Source organism: Boleophthalmus pectinirostris, unplaced genomic scaffold, assembly GCF_026225935.1.
Source record: "Boleophthalmus pectinirostris isolate CB_2022bp ecotype Guang Dong unplaced genomic scaffold, ASM2622593v1 HiC_scaffold_19, whole genome shotgun sequence".
In the NCBI taxonomy this organism is placed as follows: Eukaryota; Metazoa; Chordata; class Actinopteri; order Gobiiformes; family Gobiidae; genus Boleophthalmus; species Boleophthalmus pectinirostris.
In genome coordinates, this window is record NW_026571140.1 from 17,815,162 (window position 1) to 17,831,267 (window position 16,106).

A 16,106-nucleotide genomic window follows, 5' to 3' on the forward strand; every position below is an offset into this window, starting at 1 on the left:
GGCCTAGGGACATTTTTATTTTTTAAATGGATAATTTATTATGCATGGGAACTCCTTGATAAACTCCTTTATAAACTTAGAGAACAAAATAATTATCTTACTAAAGGCTACCCGCCTGTCTGCGTTCAGTGCGCATTGTGCGTTGTATCTGTCAGTTTCCAGCTGGTGTGACGACAGAGCTCCCGCCTCACGTCCCGGAAGACTGTGGGATTTGTAGTCCTTGTGTTTCATTTTATCGCTTATCCTGCTTTAAATTGCCATCTTTTGTTTTCTATCGCTAAACAATATATAAACCCAAACCACAACAGCTTATTATGTATGTAATATGCACAATCCTGAATAGAGAGGCTGAGAAAATTTGTCTTCTTTTATTCGCGCACTACAACGACCAGAGTCGCCACCAGTGAATGCGAGGCAGTGTAAACACAACTCCAGGAACATGAAAAGATCGGGTGACAGTGAGGGGGAGAAGAGAAGAAAGGTATTGATAGCGTTTTTCTCCGTTAGCTCTGGTTTATTTCTAAGCCCGTGTCGCTCAATGAATATCTAATGTTCCAAATGTGATGCTGCTGGCTGCGTTCTGAAGGCTGCAAAGCTGCGAATCAGCGCACACTTCACCTTGCCTCCTTCCTTTATTGTGTTTTCCATCTTCCCCCTTCAGTGTACAATAATGGACAAATATGTGTGTTGTCATATAACGGGGTTGATTACCTTATTATTCTGCTGATATTTAGCGATAGCATGGAGTACACGCTGTCGTCTTTGTACACGGAGTGCGACCATGCCAAAAAAAAAAAAAAAAAAAAAAAAAAAAAAGCTAAAAAAGCTAAATTAGTATAAATGTAGCTATATAGAAAGTAAAGAGCAGTCATGCTTTACGGGCTTGAGATGTAGTGGTTTCTATGTTATTACAAACTAATAAGGATAGATCATGACTCTGTAATAGGCCACAACAGTCCGAATGTTCCTGTTAGGTTTGGCAGGTGCCCAGGTAGCAGCACGCGCAGCTGTGGCGCGCGGTGTTAATGACAGTTGTCTCCATAACAACGGGCAGGTCTGCTGAGGATGGAGGAAACTAGGGTCAAGTAAGTTTATCTGCCACGGAGCGGCTACTGCTAAAAGTTAGTTTATTTAAATATGGAGTAGCTCAGTGTGGAGGACAAAAAGCAAATAAACCAAAAGAAAAAAAAAAAAAAAGCACGTTATTGAGACAAAATGCACAATGCATAACTTTCTCTAAAGTTATCTTTGAAATTGTTCACCCACACTTGAGTAAATAGACTAGTTGTAGGCTTGATTAGGTTCATTTAGGTTCAGAACCATGACAGCAACTCTTGAACCTGTTTAGTTTGTAAACAACAAGAGAGTATGCCTTGAAACTGTGGACAAGAGATCTCAGCAAATATTGTTATTATCAAATTATTTTGCTAGCATGTTTTTTCAAACATATAAATATAATAGCCTACTACTTTGTCGTGTTTTTGTGACTGTTGCTGTGTAGAAACAAAAATCCCACTAAAAACAGACAGACAGATTTTATTTATGATTCAAAGACAGATGTGTGCTTTCATAACCTATGAAGACTGGCGGTGTTTTCCGTGCTGGCCCAGACTTAATGTAGCTTTCATATGCTAAACACCAGAGACTTTCTGTTTGTGGACAGTAAGAAAAAGGAAGAGAGGGATTGCTCTTGAGCTCAAGGCGTCCTGAGCTGCCTTCCTTCTAGTCATCCATTTGTCTATCTGTCTGCTTCTCTGCCTCTTCTTATCTCCTGGCTTGGATGCTGTCTGCTGTGGCACATGTGTTTGGATCATGTTAGACAGCAGTGAAACTATGTAGGACGTGGTTCCTCCTGTTTATGAAAGCAGTCATGGCGGCCAGATGAGCAGCTCAGAGATAGAACTCATTCCAGCTGGCCCTCAGGCTCTCAGGCAGAGCGGCACACACCTAATGGGTTAGCGTCCCTTTTCTTTAGTTCATTAATAAGATGGAACATAGAGCAAATGTACAATAACAAGCATTCTGTGAAATAATTGTGAAAATTGTGAAAAACATGTTATACAATGTTCGCATGCACAGTTGTTTGGGCACTGTAAATTTTGTAGGTGGATGCCAGTGTTTGTAAAAGCACAGAATCAGAATGCAATGTATGCTCAACTATATTTAACTTGTATCATGTTTAACAAATGGTTGAATGTCCACCTAAGCTTTGGCAGAGTGAAAACGACTCTGGCCATGTCCCCTAATCCCAAGTTTAGTGTCGTCTTTGATGCTGGACTGCCATTTGTGCCGCGATGACAAGTATGAAGAGCTGTGTCCAAACAGGAAGTGAGTGAGTGTGTGTGAGTGGCAGGGTAAGTAATGATCACACAGGGTCACCAGATGTTGTGAGGTCTCAAGCTCAGCCCAGCTCATTGCTTAGATCAGCCTCATTGGTTTGCTCTGGTTGTGGCACATTGTGCAAGCTGTTTAGGGTATTTAATTTCTGAGCACTCATTAAAATGGTTTGTGTTTCCCCTGGCATTTCTGTTACATTAACAACTAGCAGAGTAAAAGCTGATTATGTGGCCACACATCCAGTCATGGTTAATCAATTCTCCCCCACAAAATGTTAGCCCGTGAATTAGTGTAAAGGAAACGATTTATGGCAACTAATGCTGACATCCAGTCATGTCTGGCCCAGTGTTTTTGTGAGAGGGGGGTCTCACATTTAGCACAGTAAGCAACTTTGCACTTTACTGGCCATCACTTTCTCCCTTTTAACCAAAGCTACATGCTGCTTACTCTATTAATGAGCCAATAATGGAGAAATAGTGTTGGGTACTGACATAAAACAAGGCTATCGATACCTAAGGCAGGGTAGCACATAAGCTCAGGCAGAGCTAGAATTACATCTCGCCTCTGAGTAGAATGGCAGAAAAGGGAACACTCGGCATGGGCGCGAGCAGCTTCATCAGACCCCCGCTGGTGGAGCTGTGGAAAAGCATGAGCTCAGAAAATACGGCTGTGGCAGATAATGATACCATTACACTAATGGAGCTGGCAAATGAAGGAGAACCCAGATGCCCTGCTTTATTACCGGAGGGGGTCATTTCCTCACTGCATTCCTAATGGCTTGAGCACACAGTATTGATCAGGCTATCATGCTGCTAATCCTCTACAGAATTACTTATCGCTGGGTAGGTGTCAATCCACCACATGCTCTGTTCTGGTGTAGCCGCCGGGCGGCTGCTGGGTGTCCAGCAGGGACCTGCCGAGCCGTTTATCCACTCATGATTTAAGGCCAAGCAGGGATGGCGTCTGGGAGGTCTTCAGTGGTGGGTTGGCCACTTCAATGTGTAAAATAAGGAAGCAAATGAAGCTAACAGCTTTCATTTAATTAAGGAGCAGGCAATGATGTGGTTCCTCCCTCTTTATGGCCCTACTGGCTGTAGTGGTGCAGTGGAAGCTGTGAGGTTGGCTGTTGTTCTCACTAATTGTGTTTTGTTGTAAATAAAGTAAGACAACCTTGGACATTAGCTGCTGAAGCCAGATGCCCAATTCTCACATGGCCTCTTGCTTTTAATCACTGCTATGCCAAAGATGTTTACACATCGTCTTAGGTCATTCTGAAGAGACTACTACAGTTTATTTATTTACCAAGAATACAACAAAAAGGGCAGCCTTGTAGTTAGTATAATGCAGGATAGATGTATAGCATTGTGACCTGCAGGTTCATTAGTGTCCCCAAGCTACTGCAAATAGCACTGATGCATCCAGAGACGGCTTCAGTCACCTCTGGCCTTCACTAATCAAAGAGTTTAGCTTCAGGGGAGTATTTAACACTGTTTGTTAGCTATAGCTATAAAGATGTATTTATATATATCCATCTGAAACAACCTGTCGTGGCTAGGGAAACCAGCTATTGATCCACATATTTAGTCATTTCTTTTTGCACGCGCCATCAATATTGTGCAAACATCCTTCCACAAGGGTTGACCTCAGCCCTCTGTTATTTTTGCTCCCATTGGAGTTCAGTGATATACTATTCTGAAAAGTAAAATCAATGAATGAATATGAAGTTTTGGTGTGTAATATAGCACAGGCCCAGAGCCCCGGGTCGTTCATTGATCTGCTATGAAAGCTTCAGTGGGGGGCTGATTAGTTGGCTTGAGCTTTTCTTCTACATTAGATAAATAGCTCATTGGGCTGCACAATATATCGCATCATTATTGATATTGCGATATTTGCCAATGCAATAATCAATCAATAGTGTAAGAAACTAAATGGATTGCAATAGTTTCATAGTTTCATGGTTACACCATTAGTCATTTGGGCGTTAGTCATTTAGTCAGTGATTATTTCTATTGTAGAGTGGGATTTTTAAAATACATTATTACTAAAGAAATTATGAAATGTTGTGACTGAATGCTTCTAGATAGATAATATTTACAAGAAAAGATGAAAATCACAAATCCTTTTTTTTTTTGACATTTAGATTTAATAATGCCACTGTGTTTGTTCTAAAAGGTGTTGGTTTTAAACTCTTTATTGTCCAGATACAATTATCAAAATATGAGTACAAGTAGTCCTGTCACGATACTGTATATATCATTTAGTGAATGATACATTACATACTATAATACTTGGAAGTCAATATTTATATGGGTGCACAATAGTGTTTTTTGTTATTTTTCTGATTTGGGCTGTATAGTGTGTAATTAATAACTTGTATTGTCAGGACTGAGTCCATATCATATCATATCCCAGCCTTGAGTGCATAATAAATTCCCCCTGTTTCATTTGTTATGTATTGCAGCTCATGTTTTGAACAATATTCTACATTTGGAACTTTTTGGGGGGGGAATAATCTGCTTTAGATTTAATGTGTCAGTGGAATAAATTTGTTTCAACACTGACATGTACGTCTATATTTTCTTCAGAATTTGTTGTCATAGCAGGCCTAACTACAATTTAGTTTTATAGTTGATTGGTGACAATTAGTTATGAAATAGTCATTATTTTAATTGAACTGTACTTACTGTGTCAAAAAGACAAATATGAAGATGAAAACTAATATTGCAAAATTGTTATCATACATTTATCTATCATAGTCAAAAGTAAATGTTTTCTCAATTTGTACAGCTCTATAGCTCATATACAAATGTTGGTTTTATCATTCAACAAAATTCACTGGATTCAATTTGCTATTGTTTTTTGAATAAATTTTTTCTCAATTTAAACAACATAGAGTTTGAGGTTTATAATTTATCAAGCACTGCACTTTAGAGAAGGCTAGGCCTATAGGCTCTACTATATTCTTCTTGTGAATATCTTGTTTTGTTAAAGACACAGAAGTGTGAAGTCTCTCCCTGCCAGTACCTCTCCAGTCTGTGTGTCGTCATCATCACGTTGCCTGCCTCCTCACTGTAGCAGCAGCAGTGACAGTTGAGTGCCTCTTCCTCAACCCCCTGCTCACTGTTCAAACCGAGAGTGCTCTCCTCTCCTTCATTGAACAACTAAAACTAACTTAGAGGAAGCAAACATGTCTAAACTGATCAGTGTTTGAAAAAGACCCATTGTGTTTAATTACACATATTGTCTAAAATGTTTTTCGAGTCTTTGAAAGACTGTACAGCTCTGTTAAAATACAGCAGCAGCTCAAGAGAGGGCAGGGTTAAACCTTTCATTGCCACACCACATTATCGGTCAACTGGTATTAGTGGGTTTGGCCAATACTGATTATTACTTTAACACTTAGATATTAGCTGATACTAATATGGCACCAATATATCAGAGCACCCCTAATATGTGACAGAATAGGAGCATTTTGTATTACATTGCTTTACTTCCAATAAGTAATACCATTTATTTAAATGTGACCACATATGATTTTTTTTTTCTTTTTGCGTGGCAGCAGTCACTGGATTTGTCCCAACAGCTCTTGACAGCTAGCGTGTGTGACAGCCCAGTCAGTAGGCCATATTAGTGTTGAGGCATTATCCGCAGATGTCACTGTTTTCGCAAACAAGGCCTCGGTGTGGATTGAGCAAACGGGCCAACCAGATCAGCCGTCACATTCAATGAGATTATAACCAATGTGACCTGTCCAAGTGTTGGTTCATCTGTCATGCACGTGTCTTGTCACAGGAGAGACATAGAATAATCAGTTGGATCAATAGATGGAGGTGGCTCATTGGACTCATGCTGAATAAACATGGGATTGACCCTCTCACCTCATACCTCCAGGGGATTCATTAAGCACTCAAGGCTGGGATCCATGTGGTCATATTTCTGTTTGTTTGGTATTGCGTTGGCCGTATGTGATGTGGACTCAATCCTTACAATAGTTTCTGCAAAACAGCGAAGCAAAATATATTAAACTTGCAATGCACTCAAGAGCTATCCCTTCCAATATATCACTTCTCCAGTAGTTGGTTCTAATTCAGCCAAGTATTGTAAGCATGCCGAGCCACCTGCAACAGACATGCTTTATGCTGTTTATTTGTGAATTTATTTTTTGCTTGTTATGACTCACCTTGCCAATAAAAAGGAAAGTGCCTACTGCCATGGTGTTGCCCAACATCTGTTTTTCATGAGAAGTCCAAAACCCTTAATTCAGAAACCTGCATGGGCTCACATTCACAAGCGGCTGTAAATAGTAACTGTTAATTTGAACATTGTAAGTCATCTTCTATAAACAGAAGCTAGAAGTCTGACCTAAATTAAGTTGAGATTTTCTTCACTAAATAACTCATTAGTAGCAGACACCTATCAGGGTTTTAAAAGGTATTGCACACTGAGCTATTTAAAATAAATAGTACATTTTTATTGTTTGTTTCATAGATGTTTCAGGAGGTTGTTGATTGACCTGTTGTTAATTAGACCTTTATTCCAAAGCTATTTAATTTTTAAAAGTTTGGAGATTTTGTAGCTGTAGTCCGAGCCTTTACTGCATATTTCTTAAGAACTTCAGTTTGTTCATGTCTCAGTGACTCCTTTGCCAAGACACCCCCCCCCCCCCTCCTGTGTGTGGTGTTTTTTCTTCTTCATCTGCCTAAGTTTTCTTTGCATATGCGAACGAGCCAACGACAGCTTGACTGGCATGCTGTCAGACTGGCGATGCCTCTGCAGCGGCCCTTTCCTAAGAGCTTGTCTTGCTGTTGCCGTGTGTCTATGGAACAAAAAGTGCGGGTATTTCCAGGACGTGACCGGCACACTTTGCATGTTCTTCTGGAGACAGGTGCTCTTGGGCAAGCACTGGTGCATGACAGTTGCCTTTCATTGCTGTCTTCTCTACACTTAACCCCTGACCAACACCTCCCTCTCATCTTCCTCCACGTCTGACCTCTTCTCACGGCACTTGGCTCGGCTAGCCTGAGTGATGGGCTGCAAAGGCTGCTGGTGCGAGTTGTATTTGCGGTGGTATGGTGCGGCAGGCTTGTCACAATCCAGCACTGTCAGGCCAGGAAAAACCAACCTGTCCACACACACATACAGAAACCCGCATGCCCATTCCACAACTTTTTGTTCAACAGTCCGTAATTCCATCTACTGGCGCTGTCAAGTACTTGATCAAACGTGCATAGAAAAGGAGCCCCTTGGCTGAATCGTACCGTCTCTTCTATCATAATGTAGGCAGATTTCCCCTCCCCTGTCTGTTTATTCAGATGAACCTGACTTGGGGGCACTGGGTCACATCCACTTGCTTGGCTAAAAAGGTCTTGAATTGAGCTTTGTCTGCGCTGAGGTGAGGATGAGACAAACACACACACACTCTCAAAGAAGGGTTAGAGAGGTTTGCCGAGCGGTCATGTCAGGGATGTTAGCGTAGCAATGGGTGTATGTGCATGGGTGTGCCATGGCAGGGGTAAAGGGGGTAGGGACTTGGAGGGTTCAGCTGTCAGCCCATATGTCATGCTTGCCCTGGCCCTGCTATGTAGAAGGCATCCACTGTCATTTGTTGTGGAACAGTTTGAAGCGAAATAAGTCACGGAAGCATAAGAAGCAGTCAGCATTCTGTTAGTTTTAAGGTGCCTTTTGGGGCCACTGATTTTAAGACAAACTCTTTCAGGAATCCAGTCCATTGGTTCACTTTGTGAAGTTTGTGGAATCCTATAGTATGTGGTAAAAAAAATGTGTTAGTATAAATGTTTGTATAAACTTAGTCAGACAGTTGTTTTCACTTTGTTCTTCTAATGTTGCAAGGTGAAGGTGGAGTCAGTCTTGTCAAATGTCACAAACAAAACCAAATGTAAGTTGTGTTTCTCTTTGCGGCACTGGTACTTCTTCTTAAACTTGTTGGGACCTCAGAGAGGTGACATGAGACAAAGCTAACTTCATGAGCTTAATCCAACAACAGCCTGTCTACTGTACTCCTATCTGCAGACAAGACCCCCTTCCCCGCATGTATTGTCATATATATTTATATGGGCATTGCCACGTATGATATGGACTCATGTAAATGCGTTGACAAGGCTGCGTCTCCACTGAGTGACAGCACAGAGGGATCGGGCTAATCTGAGTGACTGATTTGAGGCACATAGCAGCTCGTCTGTCCCTATAACTCCAGAGGAATAGACAGCCTCACTTCACTTATCTCTGTTTGTAAGTCCTTCTGCTGTGCTGGGATGACAATAGGGATTAGTGCCAAGGTTCTTTAAACTGTTTTTTTTTTTTTTTTCTTTTTTAGGGAGGGAAGGGGGCTCTTATCGACGTCTTGGCAGGATGCTGCTGCTGCCGCTTTTCTTGACTGTCAATTAAAGAGGGGATCATTAACTTCAAGGGTATAAATGTTCTAACACTGGTATTACGCTAGGAAGCTAAGTCGCTGACAGATGTTCCAACTTGAATTCTGTACTTGTTTTTTGTCCTTTAATTAATTTATGTATCACTGTTTGGGTTTTAAAAAATCGCTCTGTACTGCTCTTTGTAAGGCTTTAATCTCTGTTTCCACGGTAGTCTCAAAGAAGATTGGGCCTTGTCAGTTGCTGCAGGTTCTTGTGAGGTTCATTTGGCTAATGTATTCAAGTGCACCTAACGGAAAGGTAAACTGTGTGCATTGGCATGTGTTTGTGCAAATGACCATTTACACCGCACCTGGTTGTTTTGGAAGAAGTGGCTGCAAATAATTATTTTTGGACAGTGTTATTTTATGTGAGTTATATTGACCAAAAATGTATATCTCTTTCAATTATACCACCAATCTTGAGCTGGAGGTTCTGGTATTGCAAGTGAATGGGCTGAAAGATTAAACACAAAAGATTAAACACAAAAGTATAGAACTATCACTACCTTGTTTGGAAGATTTTGCTGATTTTCGATTTGCAACCTTATACATATTATTATTATTATTATTATTATTATTATTATCATCATCATTTTGAACTTACCGATGATATCGGTCAACTTTAATTGCTATACTGAAGTTGTTTCTTCTGATAAATTGGGCTTCTTTATGAAATCTTCAAATGACAGACACTGTTGAGGTTGAGACTCCTGCAGAGTGGAGTTACAGATACAGAGCTTGCTCCTGAAGAATGGCAAGTTGAAGTGTTCACGGTATAAAAAAGTGGTAGTGGGAGAGAATAGAGTTGGAGGATGCTAGGCGACAGAGACTGCTAATGGGCAAACTCTCTTCATCCAGAGGCACCGGCATCACCAGCACCTCCCTGTTTCTCCTGACAGCTCTTTCCCTTTGTTCTACCCCTCGGCCCACTCTCTGCCGGGAATTCGTGACAAGTTTTTGCGGGCTGATCAAACGTTACGGTGACACCTGATTAGGATATAATGCGTGTTTACAGTCGCACATAGTGAGGACCCCCTCGTCTCAGACAACAAGGGGGACTTCACCTTGACTAATTAAATTTGCACCTGCAATGCCAGCTGTGACAGCCACTGGAGGGCTGCATTTATTTGTGTCACTCCATTCATACTTCCTGTGACGTTCAGAGGGGCTGAGTTTGCAGCTCTATGCTCTTAGTGGGTTTTCACCAATGGTTGCATTTATTTTGTTCGGCCAACAAGCTATAGCCTTGTTTATTCATCAAAATAGTATGACAGTTTGTAGGCAATTCGGGGATACAACCTGAGGAATTGCTGTTTTCATTTTATTCAAAATAAATGTGTTTAAACAATAGTGATGAGAAATGTAAAAGCTATTGTGAAATCTTTGTCACTACAAGATGCTGTGAAAATATTTTGTTATCTATTCAGCTCAGTCATTCCAAAGTACATTAGAAACAACCACGTTCTTAACGGTTTTCTTATGCAACCATCTACAACTAACTTAATCTGATCTGTGATGCAACAAACACAGTTGATTTTTGACTATTTTCACTTTTGTGTATAAAGCAGTGTGTGTTGCAGAATATTAGTTGAAGTGAACTCAGGAAAGTTGTTTAGTGTTGGAACACTGAGTGAGTAATAATAATGATGAGGCCTTGGTTTTATTGGGAGGTGGGGAGTGACTAATAATTTGCCCAGCCTTATAATAGAAGTAGCTCTAATAGCTGTTATAAATGAATGTTGTAACTGGGGCTCGGGGCGACTTATAAATGATGTGATTTGCTGGCGTCCCACCCACTGTGTGTGTAATCATACATTAATATGTGTACATACATGTGTGCCTAGACATGATGTGGCTCTTAGAGCGTGTGTATGTATCTATCTAAATCAGTGTTACGAGTGTAAAAGGCCACAGCTGAAGTGAGCAGAACATCAGTCACCCGGCAGCACAAGACAGGACCTGGTAATTTGTGGCCCTCCTCTCCATTCCACCCCCACTACCCTGTGCTTTCACTCTCTCTATCTTTGCCTCCCCAGCTTCAAATTGACCAGGCTCGACTGCTGGTCATGCTGTATTACATGGGTTAGATGAAGTAATTATTTCTAGGCCAGTGACTACAAGAAAGATTAATAGTTTTTGAAACGACCATAATGGAGGACTGACCCGCCGTGACATAAGCATTATTTCAAGCTCACCTCCGCTCTCATCCCTCTCACCTCTGGGCACTGGCAGAGTGTGATTTATACTTGGGCTAATGAGGGGAGGGGACCTAGGAGCCCAGGGGCCAAGGGCCGCAGTGTTACAGGCCACCTCCGACAAGCCAACAAACTCACTTAAGGAGATGAGATTGTTTGTTTGATTAGAATTTAGTTGGTTGCCTGTTACATAAAATATATGGATACAACTTGACAGACTTGGAAAGAAGTACCTCTGCTCTTTTATTTTTCAAATGTCCAGAGAGACTTGATATCTGTCACTAGGTGGCACTTGGACATCATGTTATCAGATACTTGCTTCACTTCACCTCACCATTTTCCTCCCCCTCTCCCTCTCTGTGCTAAGTACACTGCACATGTCAGAGTGTTATATTTTATAGGATGAGGGCAGCACATAATGCATTCAACTCCATTCTTGCCAGCTGTTAAATGCTGCAGAACATGGTCTATCCGGGATCCGACCTGTAAACCTTGTAATAATTAACAGGACTTTTGGACAGCTTTTCAACTCTCCTGGACAGTTCATTACAATTTCTGACATCAAAGTTTATTATTAACTACACCTGCATCTGCTCTGCCACCGGCAATTACATTTTCAAATGGCTAGGTTTGCCAACCTGCAGCATGTTAATCTGTCACCAATCCTGATATTGGGAGAGTAAAGGATTAGGCTTTATTTTCTAATCTAGTATATTTTCATTTAGGACAAGTCCTATTTGCATCACCTCAAATGTTCATAACTGAAAAGTTATCTGCTTCTTGATTTCTGGAGCCTGGCAGATACAGTATGTAAACAGTCCCAAATCAATTGAATATTAATCCGAGGTCACTTTATAATGCCAGATTATCTGGGTCAAAGGCTTCTGGAGATAGATTTAGACCTGTCCTAGATGTGTAGCCATCATTTTGAACCACCATATGTTTTTACAGTGGATTATAATAAAGCCTAAAGTAGTGCTCATCATGTTAATATTTAAACATGCCTAACAATCGACATAAGACATTCGATTTAGTGGGCCACAGACATGACATCAATGGTTTTTTTTTAAACTTGATATATTTTGGTGGACTGGGATTGATCCTGGAAAACTAGCTTTTAATCTTTTGGGCCATCCTTTTGTGGAAGTGACACTGGAGGTGTTTTGTCATCCACTGTAATGGATCATGTCCAATGTTAAGTATACAGTTATGATCATTTCTACACTGTCAACCAATGCAGCAGAATACCCACTCTTAGCTGTTTAGTTTCCTCTTGTCTCCAAACCTCTGGACTTGGATTGCACATTATCCTTATCCCCCATGAAGTACTAGACTCACTGGTGTCAGGATATGATCTAATATGGAGTGGGAAGGACAGGAACTGGGAACTCATCATCATTTGGAGAAGTTGCTTGTCACATGATGGGCTTGATCAGTCCGTGCTGAGATACACAGAGCCGTGTCTTTGCACTGTCGTACAGTGGTACTGGATTAGAGACACAAGCCATTTCGGCTGTGATCAGTCACTCATACAAGGAGACACATGGCAGTACTCAAATCCTCCTTGCATACATCATCCATCCATATCTTTTACAGGATTTCTCTTCAAGCCTACTGTATGGAAATGAGAAACACCACTGTTGACAAAGACACCACAATGTCTTGTATTGCGTATACTAAATCTCTTCTCTTTTTATTGTGTAGTCTTGAGCATCTGTGGTAAAGTTGAGCCAATAGCAAAGCAGGTGTGATGTCTGTCTGGACTGCCCTGTTTACTTTGTACAGCTAAGTGCTATTGAATTTTTATTGTCACAAATTGTAAACCTTTCAATGACCAGGCCTGACCACTGGACAAATACTATTCATGTGGTGGCTCAGCTGAGCGATGTGTTGCTCCAGCGTGCTCTGAGGAGCGTAACAGCAGTCTCTGGAGCTGAGGATTTTAAACGCTCCACCTGCTTATCGATCTGCTCTGCCCCACTGGGCCATCCCAGCCATCCAGAGGCAGCAGCGAAAGGAGGAGAACTGCATGATGAGGCCAATCTGGAAACCTTAGTCCTTTAGTCTCAGGTCTGTCCTTGACACTGCCTGTGGGACAGGCCTGTAGGACGCTTCTTGTCCTCCTTGTAAGCGCTGCATCTTGCCCCTTACAGTTAGCTGTCCCTCCCCGTGGGCCTAACTGCACTTTGCACGGCTATATTGATTTTTTTGGAGGGGCAGGAGAGTGTGGCTGGCGGTGAGAGTCAGCGAGCATGGGAGGGGGAATAGAGAAATCAGGAGAGCTTTCTAAAGCACTGACTTCTCCTTGACTGCACCTCGAGACGCGACAACCCTGTTAGAACAACTCAGTGGCCCTGGCGCCCTCGTTGAAAACTGCTAATCACAGTCTTTCAATCAACACTCTCTTTCCCCTCTCCTTTAGCACCCCTCTCTTTTTCCTCTGAGTGAACCAGACCTCGCCTGAATATCAAGGGAATGTGCCGGCATTAAAACTGGCCATTCCACATGGAAAGCAGCTGACCCCATGAAAGCTCATGTTGTAATTTGAAGGTGAAAACTAAAAAGCTTTCTTGATCGACATAATCCTAATGGAAACATTATGGCCTGGCTGCAAAATAACAGTTAAGGCAGAAAGGGTCCTCGCACACCACCAAATGTAGTCAGGCAAATGGCATTGTCCCAAAATGTTAATGTTATGATATCCAATTCCAATGTGTGAAACTGGGCAGGAATGTGACACCAGTGAATAAATATATATATAAAAAAAGGTTATAAGGGATTTTCTGTCATCAGATCTTTCAAATGACAACTAACTGCCCTCTAACTGCCCTGAAATTATCTCAATGTCAGATTTTAGAAGGGCAAATAGAAAACAACAACAATAACAACCAACCAAAATAAATAAATAGAATAAACTTCACTTTTATGAATGACCACTTGTTCTCATTGATGGATGTAAATATTTCAATATAAAGGATCATGTTAGCGGCCAACCTGTCACAAGCTGAAATGAACAGTGCAGCCTTCAGCCTTTAAGGACAATTAAGAGGCCAGCAGTCTGCCTATCATTTGTCACTTAGCCTACCTAAGGCAGCATGGCTCACTGACTCAATATCTAATGTTCAGTTTATGGATTTTGTAGCCATGTGATTTAACTATGCCAGTCTGCCAGATCTCTTCTGATTGAGCCTTTCTGTAATGCAAGAGATGCTAAGGTCATATGTATAAAATTGGAGGGTTAATTCTGAAGTGGATCATCACAAACAGCATTATTAAATCCAAGGCAAAAATAACTTTATTAGGTTCACAAATACATTATTTGTTGACATTCTTGCTCATATTCATGTTGTGGTTCAAGAGTTACATATTACCAGCATCTGCTTTAACTCCCACACATTCCAGTAAAGCATTGACCAGTCTGCTTAGTAAGCCATCACACATAGTCACAAAATCTCTCAGCTTGTACCGGTACTAAACAAAAAGAATTTCACATGTCACTGCAAACGAAATAACAGCGGTGAGAAATGGTTAATCTTTTTCTTACATTGCGATGGTATGACATGCATGCTAAGTGGAAACATCTAACTTTTTCTAAACTTTCAATTAAAAGTTGAGCAAAGACTATATTTTTTCTACATTTTTGAATTTATGTATTTGTATTGTATTTAAATATTTCTTTTGAATGTTGAGCCTCAATTTATCATCCTTCTAACTTAAAGCTGGTGTGCCTGGAAAATTCAGTTCTCATCCTAAAGGAGTCATATACTGACTCATGTGACTCTTTCTTCCAAGTTTGCATTATATAAGATGTTACACTTTATAGAGCAGAAAAACAACATGCAATAATTTGGGGAAGAAACGTTGGGTACTTCAGCTTTAATGGAAACTTCTTGCTTTTCTTTGTATTGCTTCTCACAGGCCCATCAGATTTGGCGACCCAGTGCCAAATACACCGGGACGGAAGCGGCTTTGATGTGCGCCTCTTTTCACTCTTTTTGAGACGGGTGTTTTACAACGGGCTTGTCAGAACTGTTGACTCACCATCACTTATGTACAGGGCAGACCAGTTCGGAACCAGGTGCCATACAAGTACCAGTGGTTTTCAAAACTCTATTACACAGCTATCTCTCATCACGTCACCCAGGCCTGCCCAAGGCCTGTCTACAGTCTGGATTTATGGCATTTTTGTAGATATGACAAAACTTTTGAAAGAATAGTGAAAGATAAATTTTTGTTGTTGAATGTCATGCCGCAAACCTTTCCAACTCAATTTCAATACCAGGAAAAACTGTCAGTACGAAAAAAACTATTTTGATACTATGAAAATGAATAAATAACTTCCCTTTTAATGAATATAAGAAGCGTGCTAGTCCAATACAGTGAAATCCTGAATCCTTTACTATCTAATATCATAATTATATTTGTATACTATTCATTTTGAGCAGAGAATTATTGTAGTTTCTTAGATTTTAGCATGCGGTCATATTACTTCTGAAAAATGTCAGGACAATTTATTGATGTTGCCTGCTGAAATTAGGTACTAGTTTTAGTACAAATGTGTTCCAATCTGTGTTTAAATTTTTCTATTGACACCTCTAGAACCCTTGACTGACCAGAAAAAAGGAAGAAAAAAAAGAAGATATATTTAAATTACAATTTCTCTACAAATGTACTTTTCTCTTTCTGTTCTCCTTTAATTATTACAACAGCTATTTCCAGCAGTTTTCTCTCAGACTGTGTATTTATTCCCCTAACTGGTCATCTTATCTGGATATTTTCAGCCATTGATGCTAAGCACTGGACACTAATCTACTCACACTTTGAAGAATGCGTCCACTGAACTGTCACAGATGGAGAATTAAATTAAATTAATAACTTCATCCTACTCAGTTTGATATCTCTTAGAGGCTTGATCAAAGCTAGGCAATTGGTTCCTATTCTCCCAAATATGTTTTCTGTGATAAACAGTCTGGCTGATGGAATAATCCTATCAAGGAATAGACAGAGGAAGAGAAAGCATCAGATATATCACTCAGCGCAGATGGTTGCCACAGCGACCACCAAGCATCTGCATTATTATGGGATTGGTAATCTCATTTCTAGGGTTTGCGTGGAAAGTGATTTTTTTCCCTTCACGAATCAGG

The 16,106-nt window shown here is 40.7% G+C and overlaps 1 protein-coding gene across 1 annotated transcript in view; it reads left to right on the plus strand.

Moving 5' to 3' along the window:
- Positions 1-413: 413 nt before the first annotated feature.
- fto (FTO alpha-ketoglutarate dependent dioxygenase) overlaps positions 414-16,106 on the plus strand; it is a 101,946-nt gene continuing 86,253 nt past the window's right edge. Inside the window, exon 1 of the mRNA XM_055154700.1 lies at positions 414-481. Coding sequence (XP_055010675.1) covers positions 440-481 — 42 coding nt within the window. The 5' untranslated portion in view covers positions 414-439. The remainder of the gene's footprint in view (positions 482-16,106) is intronic.